Genomic DNA, 12,836 nt, shown 5'->3' with positions numbered 1-12,836 from the left:
TCCTACCACGACATGAGCAACGTACTAGGAATAAAGAAAGACAGCATTCTATGAAAAACATTGGTACTAAGATGTCTGCTCTACTAAATTTCACTGCATTTAAAAATGGTAATGTGTCAGAATTTAAGACTGCATAAGATTAATCTGGGTTAAAAAAAACATAATAAAGCAAATTGTTATCAATTAACTTGGTCATTTAAACATGAAAGAACAACAAAATTAAAGCAGCAAGTGGCCTGAGATCCTTTTTTCTCCAACTGAACTTAAAAAGAAATTTTTTTGCAACTAATTAATCAGCAATTTATGCAAGCATCTTGCCATTCTTTGGATTATTAACACTGCTGTAATTTCATTTACAAGCAGATTTTTCCCCTGTGTGCACACACCATAGGGGGTAGTTTCAAAGCAGTGCACAAGTCTTAAATATACCCCACTGGCTGAACAGAAATTCAATGGTTTGGTTTCCTTTTGGAGGGGCTGGAAACCCATCCCACCTGGATGGTACCTCATGAAGTAAATCCACGACAGAGCCAAAGACAAACCAGAAGTCTTTTCTGGATTGTGCAGTGCAGTAGGAATGGAATAGCATTGCTGACCATGTTGAGATGTTTCTCTGCCTGTAGTTTTCCATACAACTGGTTGGGATTTGCCTTTGGTGCTCCACTGTGCTCCAAGGAGCCTCTATGAACTATTCCTCTCCAACAAATGCCAACAACAGCAAACAGCAAATCTAATTCTCTGAGCTTGGCACAATAAAGTGCACTGTTAGAGTATTTATATATTAAGGTGTTATAGGATAAGATTTTTAAAATCATTGATGGAATATAAAAACATTAATGAGTCTGAGGATCTTCTGAGAAACTCATCCTAAGCACACATATACACTTTGTTCTTCTTTGTTCATCTTTGCTTTTTAAACACAAAGCAGAAGAAGACCTGGCCCTGCAATATGCAACAGGAGACCAGGATGGGTGCCAGAACTGACACAATTTAGCTTCTCTGGGAGCTTAATATCCTTGAGATCTTTATGCTTAACCAGATTTGACTGAATTGGTCAAGGAATGCAATATTCATTGAGAGGGACAGACAGACAACCATGAGATCATATAAGTAATACTTGAAGACAACAAAACTACAAGCCAGTTCAAGAGGCAGTTGTACTGAATTTTCTAAAGCCACCCTATTTACAGAACTCCAGTACTCCAGCTGAAAAACCAATATTCAATATGCAAATATTTTGCAGCAGAATGGGAAAATCTAATGTGATCAGGTAGCAAACATTAAAACAAAGATAGGGAAATTTAATGTTCAGTGTCCTCTTTTCAATTTTTTAGACATCTTGAGTGTCAGTGATGTTGACAATTATGTTTTAAAACAATTAATCAAACTATCAAAAATCGCTAGAAGAATCTTAAAATTCTTAATATGATATTTTAAACAAAAAAAAAAACAAACCAAAAAACCAAAAAAACAACCAACAAAAAAAACCAAAACAAAAAAAAGCCCCAAAACCAAAAAATGCAAAGAAAAGTGGAAGGGTTCATGCACCTACCTAAATTTCTGTGTACCTGCAACTGATACCACTACCATTTTGCACAGAGATCCTACTGCAAATGAGATTTGTCCTGGACCCTCAAATTCCCCAGGCTCTGTCAGCTAAGGGACACGTCTGGATGCTGAGCACTGGGACACCGGGAGCTGTGGGATTCACTTTGCACTAGTGAGCATCTGTTGAGTCAAATCCTCATTATTTATCAGAGCCCTGGGGAAGACCTTTGCCTGCTGGGGCTGATGAACTTTGAAAGCTGGTGTGACCATCCAGGGAAAGAGGTGGAAGCAGGCACATGAAAAGAACACACTTGTGTATAGAAACAGGACTTTGCAAACCATGCAGCACATAATTTTAAACCAAAGTGGGTGGCAAAAACTCATCCTCCTATTAACATTCTCTTCATTCATTTAATGATCAGTGAATCTCCAAAAAACATGCTTATATTTGCTGGCCTGTATAGAGGTCAGGTGTTCAACAACCATTCTTAAAATTGAACTCTTTCCATGGATAACTGCCCTGTTTTCTCCAGTGCTTGTTTTTGTTTGGCAGGTGAAGTCTCTGAGCCAAGCCTGTCATTGTCCCTGATACAATGAATGCTATTTAAATCTGCTGCTTCAATATATGTAAAGAAACATACCCTTCACCTGATGTATGCCCTCCAAGGCAACTGACCAAATTTCAGTTCATTGATTTGGTTCTGCCTGACCAAAAATCAGTGTCTATTGTTCCCAAACATGTAATCATCTCACAGTATAGAGCAATTGCTGGATAAGTGGCTTAGTGTTGTTGATAAGAGCAAGGAGGACTGCCAGAATATGTTATGGAAAATTAAAAAAAGCTATTTTGCACACAATTTTCAGAAATGGTTTCCAGTGCATGAGAGTAGAGGCTGGTCTGTGGATAGGCTGTCATAATCAAATCCTTAGAAAGGGATGAGAAATGAGCATATTATTCTTGATTTACTATCACTTCATTTATGATTTCCAGTTAATACAGATTCACAAAGCCTTGCCAAAGAGATACTAAAGGCCTAATTGGGCTTTCCTAATTCAAGCAAAACCCATTCTCTAAGTCCTTTTGAAGCCTTTCAGGCTTCTGCCAACTCTTGCAATTTTTATTGCAAGCCTTGCAGTACTCAGTGTTTAGCTTAACATTTCGGCTCCTGGAGTTCTACAACATGAGAATCTTTATTTTGAGTTTTAAAAGATGTTTATCACCTTCATGACTTAACAGAAAAACTTGCAAATTAGACTTTTTTAAAGTGTTAAAAATAAAAGGCAAAGAGAAGGGAGAACTTAACTGTATCATTTTGCTGAATAACTTCATAAAAAGGTGATATTCTTAAAAGAAATTTATGATTTCTGAGCCTGAGGGCACACTTAATGTTCCCTAAAAGTTAACAACACATATTTTCACGTAACACAAGTCCTGTTCTTGCAAAAATTAAGCTGGGGGTTTTCTTTCCATGCTTATAAAGGTATGCAAAATGTTGAGCCTCCTTCCATGCAGCTCCCCTGCCAATGCCTAAGGCTTCCCCCAGGTAAATGGCAAAGTGTGAAGCACAGGAAACATCTCACTGACCACCCAGCTGGTGCCAATTCTGCACCAACTGCTTGGCCAGGCAGCCCAGCTGCCTGATGCAGAATCTGCTGCAGCTCTGTGCTGATCCTACAGCTCTCTGAAAAGCCTGGATCAAAAAAAAAAAACCACAGGGCAGTAAAGTGTCCCTCCCACAATGGCTGCAAATCTGCACACTTGTTAACACTGAAACAACACAATGCTTGCTTCATCTCCCTCTTCCTTCTGCCTCCTGATTTCCTCTTTTTTTTCCTCCTCCTTACCTGATACCTTTTGTTTATTCTATGAGATACTGGAGGCAGGGACTCGCGTCCTCTGTGTTTACCCAGTGGCCTGTATGGAAGCTGACAACTTGAATGCCATTAAAATCAAAGGGGGAGTAGAGGGGAGGATTTAAGGCACTAAGGAAAATCAGGCATTCACCTACTACTGGCATTCAATAAGCTTTGAGTACCTTTCTCCCCTTAGAAAAATTTACATTTCCCAGTGCAATAATTAAGATGTCTGTCATCACCAAAACATCCATTGTTAAAATATTTCCAAGCTGGGAAAACCTTCATTTAGAGTCTTCAGCAAAAAGCATTTCTTTCTCAGAAGCACTAAGACCTCCTTCATCTAAAATCATGCACAACAGTATTCAACACACTTTCTGCAAGTCCCATGTGTATCTTGCATCATATATTGCTTTTGTTAATATCTGTGAGGGAGCAGAGACTCCATCAATTAAACATTGTAGGTTTTTTAAAAGAACCTCTCCTATAAATAGAGATTTAAATGATCTTCTTAAAGTATTGCAATCTTTAATTGAATTCAATACCTCTGCAAATGGAGCAAACAATCTCTGACAGATTAGATCATTTGCTTCTATTCTATTTCAGCCATGCACTGGTTTGCAGTAATGTAAGGTTGTTTCATTAGCAATTGCTGTTCAGCTGCATATTTTCCTCAGTAACCTAATTAATGCTGGAAAGGTAACTTTTCTTCTTGTGCATTACCATATGCCAGTGTATTTTACACCATTGCAGAGGTTATATATAAGCAAAAATCAGGGAAAAAAATGTAAAGGAAAAAAATGAAAGAGAATCAAGAAATCAAAGGTGGATTTTTTTTTCATGACATGATGAGCGTCTTCATCTCCAGTGAAATTAAGGTGGAAAGTGATTACTCAGCGCCCTGCAGGACAGACCCATGGGAGCCCTATGGGTCACAAGCTCAGAAATTTTTATATCCAGGTAGAATAAGAACCAGGTATGAACGAAGAGAAGAAATTATGTCCCTAAGGTGATTCAGTATCTTCCTAGGTCTTTGTTGCATGAATAGCATAGCATCCTGCAGACAAATTTCAGCTCTGACTTTAGGATGTTATCAATCTCCCAAAATCAAATCAAGGCCTGATGGCAAACTGTGCTCCAGTGCAGTCCCTGACTAATTAAGTGTATGAAATGACACACAGGGATTCTACCAGGCGGGACATTCAGACATAGATGAAGTCAAGAAGGGCTTATTTATACACTCAGGATGCCCCAAGTGCTGCAGTCATGTTACCATGGAATGCTTTCCTCACAAAAGTTGCTTTCAGGCTCCTTAATCAGGAGTTTCCCATCAGATGCATGAAGCCCTTGCTCCAGCCAGGCTAGCAGGTGAGAGAGGCTGATCAAAACTTTCACACTCAAAACTTGGTTTGCAGCCATGCTCTGCACCTCTGGGTGGTCCTGGAGCCTTCTGGAAGCTCCTCAGGGTGGGGTATCAAAGAGCTCATGGCATTTTGGCAGAGCCACTTCAGCCAGAAAGGGATGAGGAAATGGCACAACTGCCTTGAGGCCACTCAGCCCCAGCGGCAGCAAGCTTCTCTAAAAAATTGAGTAGATGCTCTGATAGAGTCAAAAAGGGCCATATCTTATTTCAGGCCTAGAAACAGAAAAGCTTTGGAAAATCATTTTGCCCAAATTGTTTTGTTTCCCCTCTTCAGAAAAATTTACACCTCACCACAGTTGTTAGCTTAAGAAAATTTTCTTCCAAAAATATCCCGCTGGAAAACCTCAAAAATAAAAAGTCTTAGTGGCTAAACATGCAAATAGTGTGCAAATTATACTGGGGAATACTCCCAGAAACTGAGGCCAACTGGCAAAGCAATTATACCAGTAAATTCCTGCTGCCTACAGATCATGCAAGGTGACAACTGAGAATGGCCCCTCTGACATTTTTCCTCCAAAACTGTGCCTGGGAGTAACATGAAAGAGTGGGAGAGGCCAACAGTATGCTGGGAAATGGAACAGCTTAACTTTGTTTAATTTTAATTTAGTAACATTAATTTAGCTCAAATTATTTCACACCATGAGGGTGTTCTACATTTTAGAGACGTATCTTCCCTTCAGTAAATTTGGTGAAGTCTTAGATTTTGTTGCTGCAAATACTGAGGTAAGACTCGTTGGATAATAGAGTGCAAGATACTATTCAAAACAGAATTAAGAACAAAGAAAATCTATTGCTATTTATTGAAACTCTGTAACAATAATTATTTCAAACCTCCTGCAACCTGCAAGTCAAAATGCTTTTGTTTTAAGGCTAATTTTTAACTTAAATGTACTGCTTCAAGTTTGTTAAGTAACAGTTTTTACATTTACTTTACCATAGTTTTTGATCCATAGTACAAAGCGTACAAAAATACTACAGACAGAAAAGCTGAAGTGTCAAATTTGATGCCCCAATTCACTCTGTGACTTGAGGTTTTACACAGAAAACAGGCAACCTGACCTCAGCCTCTGTCTAACCTGCATGTGCTTCATTCCTGAGCAAATGAACCTTATTCAGCACACCCTGTCTCTCCCTCATGGTGCTTTCTGTGTTCCTTGTCCTACTTCTGGATCTCAGGAGTGTAGCTGTCTGTCATGGCTTGGTGCCACAGTGGGCACACAAGCATGTGAACAAAAAGGACATGAGAAAAGCTTTTAGCAGTCTACTTTTTTTTTCTTGGTTTGATTGAGGGTTTTTTGTTTGTTTTTTGTCTGGTTTTTGTTTGGTTTTTTGTGTTTTTTTTTTAAGAAAGAATAAATATAAAAGAAGTTTTAGGTTTTTAAAGCACAATGTCTGACTGCTGTTACTCAAGGAAATATACAAGATGAAGGTTAATTCATTCACATTCTTTTCTTCCCTCCTTTCCCAATAAGTAAATTCCCCCACATATTATACAGAGATCCTGACAAAACCTGAAAGCTACTTCATATATCACCAAATTCATGAGATGCAAATAACCTCAACAAACAATAAACAACAGTCCATGACTTGGAGCCTGAATCTCCCATGGTGCAGAGTGCTCTTAATTCCCTCTGCTGCCATTGCCTCTTGTGAGGAATACTGCCAGAGAGGATGATCAATCGTGGGACTAGAGAAAGTGCTAATTCCCTCTTTTCCAGCCTCTTGCAACTTTTTGTCTTCACACCTCCTTCCTGTTCTCTCTTAAAACTGGGTCTCTTTTCTCTATCTCATGGATAAAGTCACCACTTCATTTCATTATCTCTAATTCCAGACATCCTGCATTCCCACACTGAAAGTAATCAATGTAAGCCATCAAAGGAAGAAAGGGTACTTAAAAATATGCACCACTATGAAGATGGATGACAGAGCAATGTAACTCAGCACCAGAACAATCTGAACTGGTAGGTTTGCCTAATTTAGAAGAAAAGCAAAACTTTCCCTCAAAATGCTGGTGAACATCACATCCGTGAGACGTGTACGGTACAGAACTTTCAACAGGAACTCATGCATTTCTTTAAGGGGAAACAATTTCATCAGCAGAGGGAATGGGACAAAGGAAGCCACACTCAGAGGTGGGAAGATATTTGCAAAAGGTGAGGAAGCTGACTAACCTGACCAATGGGTTCTTTGGTCGGAGCCTTTCCTCTTCTGGCGGTGCTGGTGGCCAAGGTGGTGGTGGTTTCCATGACTGACGTGGACATCTCCGACTGCATGGCGGTGGCTGTGGACTCAGTTGTCATAGAGGAAGGCACTTCACCAACAAGTCTCACATTCCCTTCTATCATGATGTTGGCATCATTTTCTGCTGCCATATTCAGAACTTTCAAGCCATTGTAGTAAAGACCAGAGAGCTGGCCTTGGAAAGGGTGGCCACGTTCCTTGCCTCCAATTTTTATGGTTGCTTGGCTATTGAAGATTGTGAGCTGACGCCCTGCGAAGATAATATTATATACATGCAAAAATGTTGACTGTGAACGCTGTACTCTACACGAGTGATAACAGATTGTCATGGGGTGAAAAATGAGAGCAATAAACTATAAGAAAAGGATTTGACTCATAATTCATTGCTTTTAATGAGGTGTCCATGAAATGCATAAATTTTGAGAGCGTTTGCATTTTTCTTAATTTACGGCGTTTTGAGATTTATATGTTTTTTGCTAAAAGGCCAATCAAATATATTTGCAAATGTGTTTGGCACTACAAGATATACCCCTCTCCCTTCTACCTGAAAGCAGTGTTAACCTTTTGGTGTGTCTCAAGAATGACAGGTTCTCTAATTCCTTAAAATAACTTTTTCTTCAAGTCTGCCAACGTTTAAAAGTTTGGGGTTTTTTTTCCACACATTGCAGCATAGAGCCTATAGCCTTATGTACAAATGAGTTTATGTATGTATAGACATATACAAATATGTATATACACACAAAGTTTATATATATGCCATCAAGTCACTAGGTCAAGTGAGTTTTAAAGAATTTATGCGGTAATTTGTTGCATCTCTATGTAAGTGAATATTTACATTTTTAATTAAATATTTCATTTTTGTAGTTAAATGTTTTATTTCCCTTCAACATACACACTGAAAAGAAACACATGGTTTACACTAAGTATCTCAGAAGCAGATTCAGAAATAGATGTCTGATTGGCTTTCAGCAAGGCTATCAATTAAAATAAAATATTTTAGATGTAAAAGCGGCTTCAGAAATGATACACATACCGATGGAGAAATCATGGCACATTTCCATTAAAACAGAGAAATCCTCAGCAACAGTACCACTCTTAGTAAATAGAATAGCCACTTTAGTGACTATTTGGTTTCTGCTCACAAAAAGCATGCACACAACTTTAAGATCTGTTTTAATTAGTGTTTGTTCCAAAATCCCCTTAGAAGGTTGCAAACGTTAAAGGGACTTCATTTTGATTGGCAATTCATATTGCCCACTATTTAAGACACCTACAGTTTAAACAAATTTTTTTTCAGGACCATAATGAAGATATCATAACTACAGATATTTTTAGTTAATAATTTAGATGCTGGAACATGTAATATAATCTATGAATGATTTATAATTTTTGGTTAATGTTTGCTATGAGTACCTTCATAGATTGAGTTAGTGGATTATATTTAACAGTCCCTTTAACCTTAAGTTAACAGGGTAAGATTATTAAACAGCTGGTACTTCTAGAAATGTATAGAAATTATTATACAAGGTATGCAAATATTACGCTATATTTTACTTTTTAAAATTTGTTTTAATTTAGTTTTACTGAAATTTATTTTTTATGTTTATTAGTGTTACAATGAAGCACTACTTGGTTATGTTCAAATTATTTTTTTATTTGAAGTTTTAATCAATGTTTTTTACCTTTGTCGAGTAGCCATTCATCAACTACTCGACCAAGTCGATATGGAATTCGCTGTCTAGCAATCGCCAGGCGCTCGTTATCATTGTTTCCTTTAAAGTTTAAAGAGACATTTCATTGGTTAAAATCTGTAAGGTCAAAGGTTAAAAGTTAATACTTAAAGCTTGAGCTATACAGTTGCCACATGATTTTTTGAAATTTGGAATTTTAAAAAGTGCTACCTAGAACATTTCATGGTTCAGACTGTTCATTCATTCATTTATTTTATTTTAGCAAACAAAATTATTCCTATGTTAATTGAAAATTAGAAATCTGCATTTGAGCTAGGTTATTAAACTTATGTTATAGACAGACCCAAAAAACAAATTTAAACATCATCGAATGGCTTTACAAAAAAATGATAGTTGACCTCAGGGTTTTGTCTTTTTTGATGTTTCTTATTAACTAGTTAAACATGTTCAGGTGAAACAGGTTTAAGTTTTCAAAAGACATCCAACCTCTCACTCCAGGTTAGTCATTTAAAGAAGAAGAACACAACTCTTAATCACCATCTAAGGCACACTTACTTCTTCTGTCTAATAATAGTCCTGCTGTAACTTATTCCTAAGCAGAAAAAATACACATTCCTTCTCTTCATTTAAATAAAATTCAGAGATTCAAATACATGGTACAGAACAGACCAGGGCATTCACAGTTTGTACATTTTCTTAAGACTCCTTAACAATGTCTTGAAGGAACACCAAGGCTTTGACAAAAGTGACTTGCTGAAAGGTAGCCTGGTTCTGAAACCTGCAAGTGCTTTAAAATTTAGCAAGAGGCCATCTGTGGTGGGGTTTCATAAGTTAAGAACTAACCAGAACCCAGCAATGCAAGGGACAAACTTCTCATATTTGCCAGCTGTATCTATTCTCAGTCAGTGCAGAGATCTCTGACTTCTTTAACTAAAACAGTGAGATAAAATAAGACTGGTACATGTAGAAAAATAGCAGATGAGGAATAATTAGTGAAACACTTTAAATATTTATTTGTAATTATAGTTTTTTTGTGTTTGAGTGATATAGTTGTGATCCCTCAGAATACCACTTGGAAAGCTACTTAGGAGAATGGCAAACCTAAATATTTCCTACAATGTGTGGGCTTTTGGAGGCAGCAAAGTTTTAGGCCAACAATATCTTTTTCTTTCATTCTATTGGTTCATATTAGTAAAGAATCTGAGAGATAAGAAGGGCAAGATGGGTAAAAAGCAGTCATTCATAAATCATGTTCAAATACAAAGTCAATCTTACTGGCTCAAATGTGCGTATTTTCTTTGACTTCAAAACCCACCAAACCAACCAAGAAGCCAAGTCCTGTATCTGCAGTGGCAATGTAAGCACACACTGTAATAAGCCCACATAGTGCTCAGAAAGATATGTTCTTGAGCTAGAAGGACCCTACTGCTAACTGTTAAACAGAAATATTATCCAAATTCAGGAGATCAGTGTTCCAGTTTGTCACAAAATTACAAGCCATAACAGGCTTGCAGGGAAGAGTCTACAATAGCCCCCAAGGACTGCAAATGAAACCATGGTGCTTTTATACAGACATTTATTCTACAGTGCTGAGAGCTGCTATTTTCCATGTTTCATGCATCCCTCACTTGGTTTAGCATGGACATCATTCACCATGCCAGAAGCTGACCTATTTGCTTTTGAGGAGATGGCCCTTTCCTGTCCCTTCCCTTCCCAATTTCTAATCATAAAATGGTTTGGGTTGACATCATTGCAATGGACATTTGAAGATCATCTCTTCCCTCCCCCCTGCTATGAGTAAAGACACCTTTCACTGGATCAGGTTGCTCAAAGCCCATTTGACCTGACCTTGAGCCCTTCCAATGATGGGGCATCCACAAATTCTTTAGATAACCACAGAGGATGGTTTCACAATTCCTCTGAGTAAATATACTGAGTAAATACACTATGTGAACATCTGAGTGCATGTCATATTAAAAAGCACATGGACATATATACGTGTATATAAAATATACACATTATGTTTGTATGTACATTTCTCTCTGTTCTCAGATTTTATATGTATTTTCCATAAAACAGGACTAAAACTGAACATCAAACGTTTTATGGAAACTTTCCTTTTTGTACTTCTCCAAGAAAGTGAAAATTTAGAATTAAACACATCACACCACAACCACAACTCCGATGATATGAGAATACAGAAAGTTTTAATTTTTTTTTCCTATTTTGATCTTTAAAATTGCTTCTCTTCGTCCTGGCATCCTTTTCTTACAACAAACTTCCTGTGACTGAATGGAAATTTGAGAAGTACCAGAAAAAAAACCCCATAAAAATGATGTGTGACAAACAAATGAACAAAAAAAAAAAAAAAAACCCAAAAAGAAAACAAACAAACAAACAAAAAAAGAAAAGGAAAGAAAAAAGTATGATCTTACATGTTTCTGTTCTGGATTTGTATCTTCCATGAAAATATGTGTGTATAGATGTATACCTAAACCAGTGAGGTAACAATTTATATTTTCAGATAGTCAGTTACTTTTAACACATTTATCTTTTCAATGAGATGTTTCGACAGTTTTTATTGAGGCTTTATCACTTGAGTCACTGAATAAGTGAGAGAACATCCTATTTCTAAATGGTTTCCTTAACTTACAGTTAATGAATCATGAGTTTTAGTTAGTGTTGAGTACCCTTTTTTTTGGCTTATCTATATTTAAAAAAAAATGGGGGAGTGGGTGAAATTCTTCTGTGTCATTTATAAGAAAGGCTAAGTTGTTCAGAAGGGGTCTGTGGGCATAAGGAATACATTAACATAATGGAAATAAGTCTCATGGGTAGAGATCATCATTCACTCATCAGCTTCCCGCACCATTACTCACTGGACGCCTTTCATGAGCAAACACTCTCTAGCTCCCAAAAGAACCAGGAAGTCATGGATAAGTGTTCACAACTGCCTGTAGTGGGGAGGCATTAAACTGTGCTGTTCATTCACCCAGTGGGTGCAGATCAGGAACACGTGGTAAGAGGAGCCCCTGCAGCCCCCAGATGGGATCCTCAGTACTACTGCAACTCTCGGTTGTAATTCCATGACTAACACGGGATCTATCCTAGACAAGGTCCACTCTCACTATCCTGCAGCTGCTCCAGAACATCTCTATGGTGATCCTGGAAACTCCTCTGTGAACTAACAGCATAAATTTAATCTTGGCCAGCTTATACATTTCTTTGAATTATTTCATTAAAACATACAATATGTATGATTTCTGAGACTGTTATAATGTGATTCTGTCAATAAATTGTGTTTCATACTAGCTGCAGCAGTCCTGCACCACTGGGAGCAAAATTCAAATGAAAAGCAAGAAAATAACAATTTGATTTGTAAAGGTCACACAAAAATAATTGCTGATTGCATTAGCCCATTCCTCATCAGACGAGAAGTGCACTGTGAAATACATCTCAATTTGATACTATTACGTTAGCTTAAATTCTTCTAGTATATAAAATAAATGGAAAGGTTAGAGGGAAATGGTGTGGAACTTATCTGGATTTAGTTTCAAGGAGAACACATGGATTTAGTAATGATGAAACCAGTAGATACATAACAACTACATGAAAAAAAATATTCACAGAACTGAAAATAACAGAAAATCCATTAGAAGCAACAAAAATCCTATTTACTGCATAACGAAAAACACATTTAGTTTTAATAACTGATTCTTCCCAAACATCTGGTTGGGTCATACAACAAATCTAGATAGACCCAGTAAAACTGGATGCATTTCCCTCATCTTATAATCTCATCCCCAGTAGAGAAATCATAAATACCACAGACTATTTTCCTCGGGAGTATTCAGTTCACGTTTTTCTACCTTCCTTTATTTATGCTTGTTTTTACCAATATGGTGAACCACAAGGAACTTTTTCAGTAAAAACTTTTCCAAGAAGGTTAATAAATTTTTTCATGCTCTAAATAAACCTGTGGCTTTGAGATTTTATTCTGTTACCCATCTGAAAGATTAAGTGCTCTGGCAGGCACCCTTTCAATTGTAATTCATAAAAAAAACCCCTGATGTGCCTAA

The 12,836-nt window shown here is 37.3% G+C and overlaps 1 protein-coding gene across 22 annotated transcripts in view; it reads right to left on the bottom strand.

The window, feature by feature from the left end:
* Positions 1–12,836, bottom strand: part of NRXN1 (neurexin 1) — a 678,763-nt gene that overhangs the window by 87,784 nt on the left and 578,143 nt on the right. For 12 of the 22 annotated variants that reach the window (XM_066546261.1, XM_066546262.1, XM_066546266.1 and 9 more), the window contains 2 exons: positions 8,749–8,838; positions 6,997–7,316 (listed from right to left, as the gene is read on the bottom strand). In XM_066546261.1, the coding sequence (XP_066402358.1) occupies positions 6,997–7,316; positions 8,749–8,838 (410 nt within the window). The remainder of the gene's footprint in view (positions 1–6,996; positions 7,317–8,748; positions 8,839–12,836) is intronic. The other 10 variants (XM_066546271.1, XM_066546272.1, XM_066546273.1 and 7 more) reach the window with 1 other exon arrangement.

The sequence above is a fragment of the Molothrus aeneus genome, chromosome 3, assembly GCF_037042795.1.
Source record: "Molothrus aeneus isolate 106 chromosome 3, BPBGC_Maene_1.0, whole genome shotgun sequence".
Taxonomy (NCBI): Eukaryota; Metazoa; Chordata; class Aves; order Passeriformes; family Icteridae; genus Molothrus; species Molothrus aeneus.
This window is presented reverse-complemented; position numbering and strand designations above follow the sequence as displayed.